General features: G+C 30.0%; 1 protein-coding gene across 1 annotated transcript in view; it reads right to left on the reverse strand.

Moving 5' to 3' along the window:
• Positions 1 to 15,229, reverse strand: part of LOC107441737 (agrin) — a 342,845-nt gene that overhangs the window by 51,954 nt on the left and 275,662 nt on the right. The window contains exons 12-16 of the mRNA XM_071183001.1: positions 14,109 to 14,261; positions 7,946 to 8,038; positions 6,303 to 6,464; positions 4,880 to 5,023; positions 1,299 to 1,550 (exon numbers count right to left, since the gene is read on the reverse strand). Of these exons, the coding sequence (XP_071039102.1) occupies positions 1,299 to 1,550; positions 4,880 to 5,023; positions 6,303 to 6,464; positions 7,946 to 8,038; positions 14,109 to 14,261 (804 nt within the window). The remainder of the gene's footprint in view (positions 1 to 1,298; positions 1,551 to 4,879; positions 5,024 to 6,302; positions 6,465 to 7,945; positions 8,039 to 14,108; positions 14,262 to 15,229) is intronic.

The following is a 15,229-nucleotide window of genomic DNA, read 5'->3' on the forward strand; positions in this document are numbered from 1 at the left end:
ACACCATATCTGAAGTGAAGAAAGTAATGTAATGAATCGTCACAATAAAAACTATTGGAGACTTAAACTCCGTCCCCCCCCCCTTTCCGATAACGAGATGTTGCAGGAAGGATTTGTTTTCTGAATACAAATCATACCATTTTTTTATGACCTAAACACAATGCCCAGTTAAACAAACTTAAATTTCATTATATTGACCCAGTTTCGGCTCGCACCGAGCTGGTCATGGCTCACACCAACCACGTTGCTGACATAAAATATGCGCAGTGTTAGGCAGATCATGGTTTTCAATCCTTTGCCTAACCGTGGGGGGTTTTCGTGTTTTTCCTATCCATGTTACGCAAATGTGAGTTGGTTTATCAAAATATCCTGCTCGAAGGATAGTTAATTCCAATGCTTGATACAAGGGTTTCCTTGTATTTTGGATTAGGTTTAAAATTACAAGGCTTAAGTGTTGAGAACTGATAATCTTCTGTTTAATCCTGGTTATCAAATTAAATAAAATTTAATTATACGATAGATTTTACGGTTGTAGCAACCTTGCGTTATATTATGGTTCAAAGTTAAACAAATTCTTTTCTTAACAAGTCTATTAATGCTTAATATCTGAAGAACTGCTTTCCTGTCTCTTGTGATTTTTGCTTTTACTAAAATGTAACATGCAAATTAGAGGGGTTAATGCAAAACGCCACAGAAAAAGAAAAGAGGGTTCATTAGAAAAATAGAGGAAAAAAAGGAGAGAGAAAGAAATTATTTTTTTTCAAAGTAAGCAATCGAAAATACATTAAATGCATTTCTTTTAAAAACATGGATGGGAGGCCGGGATAGCCTGGTTGGTAGGGCGCAGGGTTCATGTCCAAGAGTTCGTGGGTTCGGACCCCGCCGGCCGAAGTAATGGTGACTGATGCACGTTAAATCTGTCGAGTCGCAAAGTCCTCCATGTTCCCATAACGAATCAATACCTCTGAGGGTACTGATACAGGAGTTTCCTAGCCTTCTGGATTGGGTTCAAAATTGCAAGGCTTCGGAGTTTAACATTAGTAGTCGTAAGCCCAAAATTGGTTCGGCTGTTCTACGGTGTATGTATTAAAAAAAAGACATGACTGGATGATAATTTTGAGTTACCCTTTGGGTTAAAACAAATCGATCTGAGTCTTAAGTAATTGTCACTCTTTGAAAATGCCAAAAACATTTATCAATTACTTTGATAAAAGGGTAGGAAAAGTATTTTTGTTTCTATTGAAAATGGTCTAAAAATAGAACTATTTTTGAAGCGAAGATTATAAAATGACACTCACTTTGGCCACCTCTCTTGCATGGTCCGTTGGATGCAACTGAAATCTGTTTCTGATATCTGCAACTGAATGCTTTCAGTTGACATTCTGATGCGTATGTGTTACCATCCGATCCACAAACAGTTTCTTTGTTCTCAGCAGCTGCACAGTGAATATTGCATGTGCACTGAGCTAAACCGTCTTTCTCTTGACATGTTGCACCATGGATGCAGCGTAAATCAGAGCATGAACCAGATACAGCTTTCGAGATGGACACTGAAATGGAATCATTGTTAAGAGACCCAGATTCAGCTTTAGTTATAGATACTTAATTGGAATCATTGTTAAGAGATTGAGCTCTAAAGTATGGAATTAAATTTCAAATGTAACTGCTTAAGGGATTAAATAGTTACGGATTTAGAGATAAGTTCTAAATTAGAACGAAAAAAAAAATCTAGTCATGTAAAGGAATTAGCAGTAAGAAAATAATGCTATCGTATCTAAGATATATGCTAGGTATTTCATTAAAAATATAGAATAATTTCAACCCTATATTCAGAGTATCATAACATTTTCCCTGCATATATAGTCCCTTATCAAATTAATAGACGCACTATAAGATTCTATGTAAAATCTTAATTATCAGGTGATACTATACGGCTTTATTATTTTTACGCGACAGAAACCGGTTTTTTACTTGTTTACGTTCGTGTATCAGTTGGTTAAATTAGACGATATACAACATAAATTCGACGATTGAATAAATTAGACGATATATTATATAAATACAGAATATTTATTATATTAGGCATCATATTAGTATATTATAATAATTAGACCAAATTATTAGACTCACTATAAGATTCTATGTGAAATCTTAATAATCAGCTGATATTATAACAGCTTTATTGTTTTTACGAGGCTGAAATCGGTTTGCACTTGTTTACGTTCGTGTATCAATCGGTTAAANTATATTATAGGTTAGGTTACCATAGGCCTTAGGTTACCATAGCAAAGTTACATCTTCAAACATCCTCAAGAGCTATAACATATCTGCAGCAGAACTGGGTATGAAGACAACGTTGCAGGACAGGAACACTTTAATTGTCCACTAATCTTCAAATTTTCTGCTATGTTTTAAAAAACTTTATTTGTGAAAACCTTTAGCGTGGCGGACAGCTGGCCGCCTTAAGCGGCTAGTATTATATAAATGTAGAATATTGGTTATATCAGGCATTATAATAGTATATTGTAGTAATTAGACCCAATTATTAGACACACTGTAGTATTTTTAATAAAAACATGTTTTGCCTGAGTTCATAGGCACTACTTTTATATTTAAAAATACATGCAATGGATTTTTATACAGGAGACTTTTTATACACTTCTATTTGTATTTATATATGCATAATGCATTATGCATTACAATGTTAACCAAATGATACTAGTACATAAACAAGTGCAAGCCGGTTTCCGTCCTGTAAAAAAATGTAAAGCTACATAGTATCACCCAATAAATAAGATTTTACATAAAATCTTACAATGGGTTTAATAATTTGGTAAAGGGACTGTATGTGTTTAAAATTATTAAACTGGATCCCGATTAATATTTTAGTGAAAAATTAAACAGTTGTATTATAAGTATACACTGTGACAACTGTGATATTATACCTATCACAATGATCTGCCACAAAAGTATTAGGGAGCTCCACAGCTAATGACATGATAGTTAAAGTTTGGCCTTTTTTTTAACAACTCTAAAATCGTAATTGTGTGTGTGATTATTTTATTTCAAGTTAATACCGAATGGAGCGTTCATGCTCTCCTCAAAGAATGCAGTTGAATTGTAACTCAAATAATTGCTAAAGCTTACTCTAAGCTCAGATGTTTTAACTCCATTCACGGTTGTAAACAAGAGTGAGGATGTGCTGTTGTCGAGTTTGCGTAAGTTCTGGGAAATAAAGATAACTGTGATTTTATGTGTGCTAGAAGTGACGTAATCGATTACAGAATAATCCAACTACACGTAATAAGTGAGTTTCTTTAAATATCAATATTATTTCTGAAGATATGAGTTCTTTTATTCTTTGATCCATGATGGTGGATACCAAAGCCTAACTAGAGTTAGTTACTGATAACAGTACAAACATGAGAGAGTTCTAAGATTGTAGTCAGTTATCCGCCAAGTAATTATAATCTTCTTGTCGGGTTGACTTGACAAACTACTCATGTAAACTGTCATGAAAGGCATGTATTTTTTAGTTGTATAAAGATATTTATGTTTTTAGAATATTTACATAATACATTTTATTTTACATAATATTACTGCCAATGGCATTAAATATGTTTTAAATATTAACTTTCGTTCACTTTGGTTTTGTTTAGCCTAGTTCCAATTCATACATATATTCTCTCTTGCAAAGTCAAAATTCTTGATGGTTCCACCCAAGAATATGGATGGTGTATGTTGGTTTCAGTGCCATTCATGATGGTCCATCATTCGATGGTTATCATCGCATAATATTTTCCATTATGCGTTCATTGTTTTTTACGTGCCAACTATCTTCCATCATTCCATGATGATGGAAGACGCTTCTTTAATACTGTAATGGTTAACCATCAAGAAAAAATTGACCCTCAATGACCAACAATCTGTAAAGATTCGCGATGGTTCATGATAGTTCCAATTATAAATTTCTTGGATGATTTAATGGAAATTTTTGTTGGTTCCTAGGAATATACCATAAAAACAATTTAGTTTTTCTCTTATGTTGACACATCATGAATCAGTCCGAATTCCTACAATGGGGTGATGGTTACTTTTGTTGGTAACCATCTACAAATATAATGGTTCATGATAGAATTATTGATGGTTACCATCAAAATCATGTTGGTCTATCAATGGAAAACTATCAAAAATTGTGACTTGGGTGTGCTGTGTGTATGTTTGTTCAACAAACTAATTTTATTGTAAGAAATATTGTATAGATGCATCTCATAATAATAATTCTTATTCTAAATTTTGTTTTCCAAAAGTAATTTTGCTGATTCTTAAGTGTATCATATTTTACTGAATTATGGATTTCGGTGCTACTGAATGTCAAAAATGGTGGCGGTTTTACACCAAGCGAAAATGTGAGTCGTAGTGGCTCAGAGAATAGAGTGTTCTCCTCCCAATGAGGCAAACCGAGTTTGAATCCCTGCGATGGCTGCTCGATACGAATCCGCATCTGGCTTGCTCCGACCACAGTGCAGACGTGACATATCCTCAGTGGCGGAGGTATCATGGGTTAGGGTCTCTTTGCCGTCAGGCTAACCGTGGGAGGTTCTCGTGATCTATCTCTCCATGCAACGCAAATGCGGGTTAGTTTCATCAAAACTGTCCCCCAGATTTATCTCAATACTTGATCCAGGAGTTCCCTTGTCTTCTGGATAGGGTTCAAGATTACAAGGCTACTGAGTTGAAAATGTGTAGTCATAAACCCAAAATTTGGGAAGGCTGCTCAAGAACGATTATAAAATGAAATTGAATGTATGAAAATAAGTCACCTTTTATTTAATTGAAATTTATATTGATTGAAAAATATTTTGTAAGAGTTACATACCATCCATGCATCCATCTAGTCCCAAAACTGTTCCAGGGGGACATACATCACATTTCAAACCTTTTATGCCTTGTTTACAGACGCATCTTCCAGTCATTTGTTCACAATCATCACGAACTGATCCATATGTGTTGCAACTGCAGGCTGTAAATTGATGTTTAAGGAAATATCAATTAGTGATAATTAAAACCGGCTTTCACACTTAACAACATTTAATTGCAATGGCATTTTTAGGTAATCAGACTAAGTAATTATTGCATATCTTAAACATTGCTATAATCACCGTTTCGCCGTGGACTATCGTACGGACACGGTTTTCAGTAGGACACCGATGTAAAGCATCACAGGTTGCCGTCAGTGGGTGACCACTTTGATCAGCATGAGAATGACTGATGCCGCGCGGTATCGGTTCTCGTTAAACTGTTCTGTCATAAAATGCTCGACTTCGCTCGCAGGTTGTCGGGCTACCAAAGCAACGGAGTCATCCCCTTTTGCAGGGGATCTAAATTTGCGATGGCACATCTTCGGATCATCCTTAGGGATGTTTCCCAGACCGTAATCAATAGCCCACTGTGTAGCTCCTGTGTGACGTAAATAAAGTACTTACCTACCCTTAATTACCTTTTGGAATCTTTTTTATTTGGTTTTTACGGATATTTTCAGTTATGAATCTTCGATGTGTTTTAAAATTTCATTGATGGCGAACTTTTAGTTTTAATTCCCTTATTGTATATGAAATAAAAGTTGATATTAATTGTGTTGAACCGCAGATTAAAAATTAAGACAAACTGATTATATTTTCATGTCCATACGTTGTGAACTATCAATTTAAATTAACTATAAGAATATTATGTTTTTTCAACTATAACACTAGATATTTTTAAATTTATTAAATAGTTCTCTAAGCATTTTTTGAGAAAGATAAAAAAATATAAAAAGTCTATTAATTTTGATACTTTTTATCTAGATTAAATAAATTTTAAAATATAAGTTATTTGTCTATTCTTAAGCAAATATAAGTTTTTACTGCTAGATGGTTTTTTTAGTTTTAAATTAAAGCTTTCACTCATGTGTGAGGCATTCAATGTGGCTTTTTATTTAAATTTTTTTTCGTGAAAAAGTTTAAAAAATACTATTAGTTGGTTAGCTATTACTATTAGCTGATCAACTATAGCTGACTACTATTAGCTGATTCTATTAGTTATTAGATCCTCATATTTGCTTCGACCTATATTTTTCCCTCAGTTGTTGTACTCAGGTTACTCATCAGTTGGAGAGAAATTTCATATAAAATTACTGAATGCAATAGAATGAATTATTTTTTAATTTATAAGTTAAATTTGCCACTAAAGGTGATTTTTGATATTAATAATCATTTTTACTAATTATTTCAATAAAATACCAAAGAGTTCTTTTTACTTACACGAACAGCCACTGCTTCCTTCTGATGCTTTATGAAGTCCCCAATACCCGGGTTCACATCTGTCACATCGCAATCCTCCAACACCTGGTTTGCATGAACATTGTTTGCTTTCAGGATCACATGTTAAGGCGTAAGAACCAAGTCTGTTGCAGTTGCAAACGCCTGCAAAAATTTATCCTAATTATTTTAAAGCTCATTTTAAAATTAAAATGTACTTCCATAAAATACTTTCGTATCACTATTTTCAAATCTGGAATTTATTTCTGTCTCCAAGCTACAATTTTTTAAACGCCATTTTTGTCGAAATATACAAATCAAAATCTATTTTCATGTCTAATAAATGATTACATTAGGGAAAATTTTTTGTTTTGCATGAGATTTTTCAACAGATCTTAGATACTTTCTTATCACTGATTTCAAATCTGGAATTGATTTCCCTCGCCAAGCTACAGTTTTTTAAACGCCATTTTTGTCAAAATGTACTAGTTAAAATGTACTTTAGTGCCTAATAAATAATTAGTATTTTCTTGTCTAATAAATCATTACACTGTGGAATATCTTTTGTTTTCAGTTGCATGAGATTTTTAAACAGATCTTAGATACTTTCGTATTACTGATTTCAAATCTTGAATTGATTTTTCTCGCCAAGTTAAAAAATTTTTAACACCATTTTTGTCGAAATATACGAATTAAAATTTATTTTCATGTCTAATAAATCATTACACTAGAGAACATTTTTTGTTTTCTGTTGCATGAGATTTTTCAATACATTTTAGATACTCTCATATAACTGATTTCAAATCTAGAATTGACTTCTCTCTCCAAGCTGCAAGTTTTTAAGCGCAGTTTTTTTCGAAATGCACAAGTTTAAAAGCATTGCATGCAACAGGTGTCGCATAAATGTTGCAGCTGACTTCTAGGGGAGTTAGGGCCCATCATCGGTTATAAAACTGCCTTAGTAATCAATGGCTGGAAATGCCATACGACGCTAGGGTTGATACCCTATTATGAACAGTTTCTTTGTGTGCTTCTGAACAGATAATATTAGGGAAGCATCCCAAACTATGCGATGATATTTCTGGGCATGGTTTCCTTATCAGTTTTAATCCTGATGACGCGCCCAACTCCCTTAGAAATTTGTCTCAACGATTGTAATATGAAATGTTTTTAAACTTGTACTTTTCGGCAAAAAATAGACTTGAGATATCATTTTAAAAAAGAATCTAACTTTAGTAGCAAAACTAGTTTTAGATTCAAAATCCCTTACCAGAGATCAAGTATATGTGCTACAAAATATTCCCTATAGTTATTTTATTAACCAAGCTATAACTCACATGGTTTTAACTGAGGATGAATTAAATTCTGTTCACCATACTCTTACTGTTAATAAAACCAGACTCAAAAATATTCTAACATATAAAAAAAAGAGTTAAGAACTGAAAGAAATATGCCAAGTGACATAGACAATCAGCTATCAGCTTTAGAAAGTTCTTCTAATAAAAAAAATAAAAAATTAAAAAAAAAAAAAAAAAAACTTTCCAAAATATTTTTGTGAAAAAAAAATTATGTTCAACTAATACAAATGGTATTGCAAATTTTCTTTAACCCACTTTGAACGAGAAATGAATAATAATAAACCTTACTTGGACAACCAGCATTATTCGGACCTGCGGCTGCTGTTTTATCATCCGGGCAACAGCCATATGTAGAGTCTGCGCATGTCTTTATTAGAGCAACTATAAAAGACAGAACAGCATTAAAATGAACAAAGGTGGATATATGAATATAGTTTAAATCCCCTGAAGTAAAAGGATATAGTTACACAGAAATATATAAAAATGTTTAATTTTCTTGGAATTCAGTTTTTAGTTATAAATTTAGGAATTATTACGTTTAAAGAATAATTCCAATTATTTCTATCGACGAAGTTAAAATCAATCATTCGAATTTTAAATGCTAAGCATTTCTTACTACCTTAAAATATGTGCATTCAAGATAAAAAAAATTATTTTTCAAAAATTTATCTAACATAAAAGTGAATTAATCTAATATTAATTCATCTAAGTAATTAATCTAAGTTAAACGTAACACAAAAATTCAATAGAGTCTGATTTCCCATATTCTCTTAATATTTTTTGTCATATTTCTGAAATATAAAGTTAATAATATGTGTTAGTAAAATTAAAAAGAAAAACGAAAGTGAATATATATTAGAAAAAGAACCATTTATTTTGTTCTTATAAACACAAGAACCATTTATATTTTTCGAATCACACATTTAATTATTTTAATTCGAATAAAGCAAAAAATTAATCCTAGATTCGAAAGCCTAGATTCGAAAATTAATCCTATTGATTAACCAACTCCTAAAATATAAAATCAGCAGAACTTATTAATAATTCAAATACGTATTAATATTATTTAATTAATTTATTTTCAGTGACACAAAAACTAAACAAGTGCAATCCGCAACTTTTGTAATCTTAACGAGTTTCAATTCTAAGTATAAAATCAACACCACACGCAAATAATAAATGAATTACAAGTAATTAATTAATGAATTCGTTCAGATAAACTGACCGAAGCAAATGCCGAAGCTTTTTTTATGGCTTTTTCAAAGTAGAATAAGTTGTAATTACACCATTATTCTTCTCATTTTATTGGTGAAAATTTCAGATTCGCTAAGAAGCAATTTACTTCAAGTGACGTTTAGTGCTGTGCTCCTATTACTCAGCCCTGGCTATTTATGGTGGATTAAAGAAGATCCCATAGGTTGGGAACGAATTCACAATCCTATATCCAGGCGGGATTACAAAGCTCCCTTATTTTTACCTTTCCCATTGTTCGCCTGTCTGACATTAAGTTTTACTCCAGGATTCTGCCTTATTGGAATGAAGAGATTGCTTTTCTCTCCTCTTCCTGTGGAGATCCTTAGAAGATCTTTATAATAAATTAGAGGGAAAAAAGCAATTGGATAGGGATTTTAGTTCCACTTTATAGCATAATAGATTCATGAATATAAGGGATATTGATTATCTTTATTTACAGACCTGAACGATAGTTTAATAAGGTATTCCACATTTCTGTTTATCTAGAAAATGACTTAATTTTCTCTATTTTTGTTTTTCAATTTATTATAAATTTAGGTTATTTTTGCTTTATATTATTAAATAATGAATCAGTGAATATCTACAAATAGACTAACAGGGAAAAAAGCAATTGGATTTGGATTTTAGTTCCACTTTATAGCATAATGGATTCATGAATATAAGGAATATTGATTATCTTTATTTACAGACTTGAACGATAGTTTAATAAAGTATTCTAAATTTCAGTTTATCTAGAAAATGATTTAATTTTCTCTATTTTTGTTCTTCAATTTATTCTAAATTTAGGTTATTTTTGCTTCATATTATTGAATAATGAATCACTGAATATCTACATAAAGATTAGCAGGGGGAAAAGCCTCGTTTTTATTACTTCGTTAAAGATTTCGATTTCTGTTCTCGTAAAGCTTTGGTTTTTACTTTATTCCATTGTTTATTTATAGTTCATTTATTCACATTCCTTTTTTATAGTTCATTTATTCACTACTTTATTGAAAAATATATTCGTGGTTATCTACAATGTAGATTAAAATGAAACTAGAAAGTTATGGGATGAGAGTTTAAGTTTCACTTTGTAGCATAATAGATTCGTGAATATATGAAGTATGCGTATCATTTTTATAGACATAAATGACATTTTATACTATATTGCTTAATAAAATCTTTTTTTTCAAATTTCTTAAAAGATTTAATTTTCCCATTTTAACAAATCCTGTTTTTTAATTTGTTCCACTTTTGGTTAATTTTTAAATTACTTTTTAAATAACAGATTCATGAATTAATTTTAGACTATGCATAATAAAGTAAAGAAGAAAAGAAACTAAATATGAATATATTGCACGGTCGCGAGAAAAACTTTTGAAAGCTTGTAGTATAACGAAACTTAAAGTATTTCCAGGGTGTGTAGCTTTTTTAAAAAGTGCTTAAAGTTGTTTATTTTTGATTTACATTTTTAAGAGCTCTTAAGGTGCTTTTTTTATTCGGGGTTTGCAAAAAGTGATTAATTTTATATCTTTTAAAAAGAGATTTTTTCTTTGCCGTATCGATTGTGTTCTAAATTACAAAAATGCAGAACTTTCAAAATTTTCCCCACAATATTTATCAGAAACTAGTTATTTTATCATGATTATGTGAAATTTGTGAAAATGTTTTTGAATTTTACTGATTTTATGTTCATAAATTTAGAACATTAAACTAAAGAAAATTTTTTTTTATTATTGCACAGATTCTAATTATGGTTTTCTTTTGGAAAGGGATTAAAAATATTTTCTGAGTCATTAAAAAGTACTTAAAAGGTGCTTTTTGTTGAAAAATCTGGCTACGCACCCTGATTAAGAATTAACAAAAATTCATGCTACTTCACCAATAACCAGAATCATGATAGCTTTACTAATATATTTTCTACACACCAGCTAGAATAATTGATTTTTCTTTGTAGGCATAACAATTTGACATATTTAGAAATAAGAATTATTTTTTTCCAATGAGAAAAATTTTCATCTGCGAAAGTACAAGTTTAAATTTAAGTTCCACTTCACAGCGTAATAAATTTGTGAATAGTACATGGTATGTTGATAATCATTATTTACAGAATAATTTATTAAACTATTATTTCTTTTCATCTTGAAAAAAATTATTTTCTTTACGAATTTTCATTTCTTCCTTTTTTGTGTTGTTATTTTTCTCTTATATTATTTTCTCTATTGTTCTCTTTTGTTTTGTAATTTTTTTTCTTCTTTGCTTTTTACTATGAGTTAATGTATTATACATAATCAAATAATGAAACAAATCAATTGAATTGGAGTTTTTCTTTACTTTAAACCATACAAACCATTATCATTAGTTACCGTTTTGTAACAGCAAATTTATATAGTATTAAAGTATTTCTCGAAAGATTTTTCCTTTCCCATCATAAGAATTTTTAGTTGAGAGCGAGAAACATTATGTTTTTTACTTTAGGTCTAATTTATAAGAATAATAGCTTAGTGAATATATGGGATATTGATTATCATTATTTACAAACTTTATTGACAATTTAATTAAATATACAAATTTTTAAAGCTTATTAAAAATATTCAATTTTCTCTTTCAGTATTTATAAATTTCCAATTTATTTCGTTTTCAGGCTATTTTCGCTCTATTTAACTGAGCAGAATAGGAATATCAAGTATGCTCAGAATTTTTAATTTTAGTTTTACTTTTCAGCTCAGTTTATTTTTGAATGCCTTGTTAATTGAAAAAGAGGATCAATTTCCATACTCAAATGACAATTTAATGAAGTATTTAACTACATTTTCATTAAAAATAGTCGAGCTATTTATTTTTTTTCAATCTCCAAACAAAATAAATATATTTCGTTTTCTTCTTTATTAAATGAAATAATTTTTCTGAATGTCTACAATTAACCCTTTCCTTTAATTAACGAAGAAAAAAAATACTTTAGTAGAGTAGTTCGTTTTTTCTAAAATAATGAATTATTTTTTTCTTGTTTAATAGTTTTTAGTTTTCTTCAGTTCACATGACAATTCCAATGTATATTCAAATACATTTCTTATTTTCAGGGAACAAGAGCTAAGACATTTTATAGAGTATTTAGTCAGTTTTCCGTTTAAAATTATCAATATAATTAATTTAATTAACAGTTAATTAATTAGATAATTGAATTTAATTAAAAATTTATTAACTTAAGGTTTCAATATTTCCCGTTTTCAGATGATTTTAAAGTCTAATAGACTCAAAACAATCTCGAATTAATAATTAATATTTATAAATTAATAATACCAAAAGCTTTTCTCTTCAAAGTTTAAGTAAATAATACATTACCATGCTGATTTCACTAATTTTTAAAATTTTTCTAAATGTTCATAATATTAAGAGAGGCCCAAAAATGTATGAAATTAAAAAATATTTTTTTTAATATACCATGAAATAATTTTATTTGTAAAAATATTGCGAAGCACTTTAAAATCCTTAATTCCTCCTAATCTCTAAGATATTCGTATTTGTTTCGAATATATTTGCCAAAGTTTACAAGCCATTTCCGAAAGAAATAAAACTTGAAATTTGAGTTACTTTTTAAGAAATTTGAAACATTTAATGTCCTCGCGACACGTTTAATGAAAAATCAATAAAACTACGATAAAACAACTAATGTTTATAAATGTTGAATACATTTTACACTGTAAAGGAATGTTTTCTGAACTCCTGTCTTATAAAATAAGTTAATTGAATATATTTAATTATTCAAATGCGAAAAATTTTTGTTTACGGAAAATACATTTCTATTGTTTTTAAAGATAATATTTATGTTACCTTAGGAAGTGAAATGAATTCAAAGTAGCTGTCATCATATTCAGATCTTCTTAAATTGTTTACTATTCAATTCGGAATACTTTTTTAAACACATGAATGCGTATGCTTATTTCACAGTTATTAGATATTTTAATTTTTAATTTAAATGACTAATTTAATATATACTTCAACGTTTTCATTTTACTAAGGAATTTAGCTAAGCAATTTTAAGCTCATGCGTCTGATGATATACTCGTATACTTTCTTCTATAAACTCTTCGGATGGTATACTTTATTTAGTAAATAAATTATCCGGAATATGTGGTACCTCTAATATATGTCCCGCAGTGGACTAATCGTAAAGACACGGTTTCTAGTAGAGCAAAGAAGTCCAGCATTACTGGCTGCTGTCAGTAATCGGGTGGGTGACCTCTTTGATTAGCCTGCGTTGGGACCAGGGTGCGCTGTATCGGTCCTCGTTAAACCGTTCTACCGTAAATTTATAGACTTCGCGCGTACGTCGTCTGGCTACCAACGCAAGGGAGCCATCTCCACCACAGAGGATCAAAATTGCGATACATGTCTTCGGATCATCCTCAGGGATGTTTCCCAGACCATCGAAAAATAGCCCATTGTGCAGCCCTAGTGTGACGTAAATAAAGTACCTACCTACCAACAATATATGATTTGTGTTGTCATTTTGCAGTTAAATATTACTCTTATTAAGTTCATACATTTCTACACGTTTAGTACAGAGTTTTCTTAATTAAAAATTTCTGGCATCCTGTATAAAAAAAATAAAAAAAACCTTCTCAACAGAGTTTGTACTTGAATTATAGCGTAATAGATTTTATTTAACAACAAATAAATAAAAATAAATAAACTCCTCTGAATGCCATGTTATAGATGCTAAGGAGCTATAAGAATCTATTTAAGAAACATTATCGTAATTATCTCTACACATTTGTCTCTTACCTTTGGGAAGCATAAAATCGTATTTATATGCCGGAAAATGTTACGACATGGCATTCATAAATTAAAGGAAAGATGTGCTACTTTCACTCTTTGATACATTCCTATAGCAAAAAGTCAAAAGTACCGATTGCAGAAGCCACGTTGAAGAAAAATGCTCTATCTAGTGGCAGTTTTTTGATTTTTTTATCTAAAAAACTTATCCATTAGTTGCATTGTTATTATTTTTTCTATCTAATTTAGCATTTCTCGGTCTCAACGAAATTCTGCTGTATAATTTTTTATAGCTTCTTTTCTGCTAATGCCAACATGCATTCTTTACATTCTTTACTCTGCAGTATAACCAATACATGGCTCGGAAACTTGTTTCGGAAATCTCTGTTTCCCTCGCATGATGGTCGGGAAAAAAAATCAAGATGGGATTTAAATATGTTACCTTCTCTGCAACATTTGGCAAAGGAAGATGTCTTGTGACAGTAACTGCTTGGAGGACAGTAATTCGATACATCTTCACCACTACAAGTATATTCTTTGCCTGTGACCGGATTCACCAAAGGTGCCTCACCATCACAAGGGATATCTTTAAATTCTGTAAATACAATACAAATATACTATCTTTCTTTCTCATATACATATATATATATATATATGCAGCAAAAAAAAAGAAAGAAAAACGAAAAACACGAAGAAAATTAAGAGAAATAATAAGTTTTATTTATTGCGCATAAGCTGCAAGTAAACAGAACTCATAAGATAAGTTCAAAGTGAAGAAAAAAAAATTCTTTTGAATGCTACTCACACTATTGTATTCATATAGTATTTTGCTTTGGCTATATTGATACAATATCAGAAAGCACTCTTTTTTACCGATATAATCGTGTATGCTGATGAAAAGATTATATCTTTTATTTTCCAGATTTTTTTAAAAAAATTTTATCCTTTTTTTTCCCCAGTTGTTTGTTATTTCTTATTATTATTTTTCTTTTCCCCCTTTTTTTCACATGTCTGTAATTTTCCTTTGTTTTTTCTTCATTTTGAACTTTTATATATATATATATATATGTATATATATAATATCTAACACAATAAATAAATACAAAAAGGACAAAGGTTAACATGAGAAAAGGAGAAGAAAATTATTTTAAAAAAATATTTAACTAAAATCCGGTGAAAAAAGATATAATTTTCCACTATTACATCAGTATAACCAAAGCAAAATATATCAACACAATAGTGTGAGGAGCACTCAAAAAAATTTTTGAAACAAAATAGAACATATTAAGTAATAAATATCACGTAAAGAACAGAAAATAAAATGTAAAGAAATAGATTTCTTTTCATGTTTCGTTCTATTTCTTACAATACAAGTAAACATTCCTTTTTGCTGATATAATCGTATGAGTTGATGAAGAGATCTTTTATTTTCTGGATTTTTATTAATTTTTATTTAAATAATTTTTTTTTTCTTTTTCTCTTTTTTCATTATTCTGTAATTTTTCTCTACATTTTGAATTTTATATATATATATATGTGGAGGTTGACGTCAGGTATGGTTGA

This window comes from Parasteatoda tepidariorum, chromosome 7, assembly GCF_043381705.1.
Source record: "Parasteatoda tepidariorum isolate YZ-2023 chromosome 7, CAS_Ptep_4.0, whole genome shotgun sequence".
Taxonomy (NCBI): Eukaryota; Metazoa; Arthropoda; class Arachnida; order Araneae; family Theridiidae; genus Parasteatoda; species Parasteatoda tepidariorum.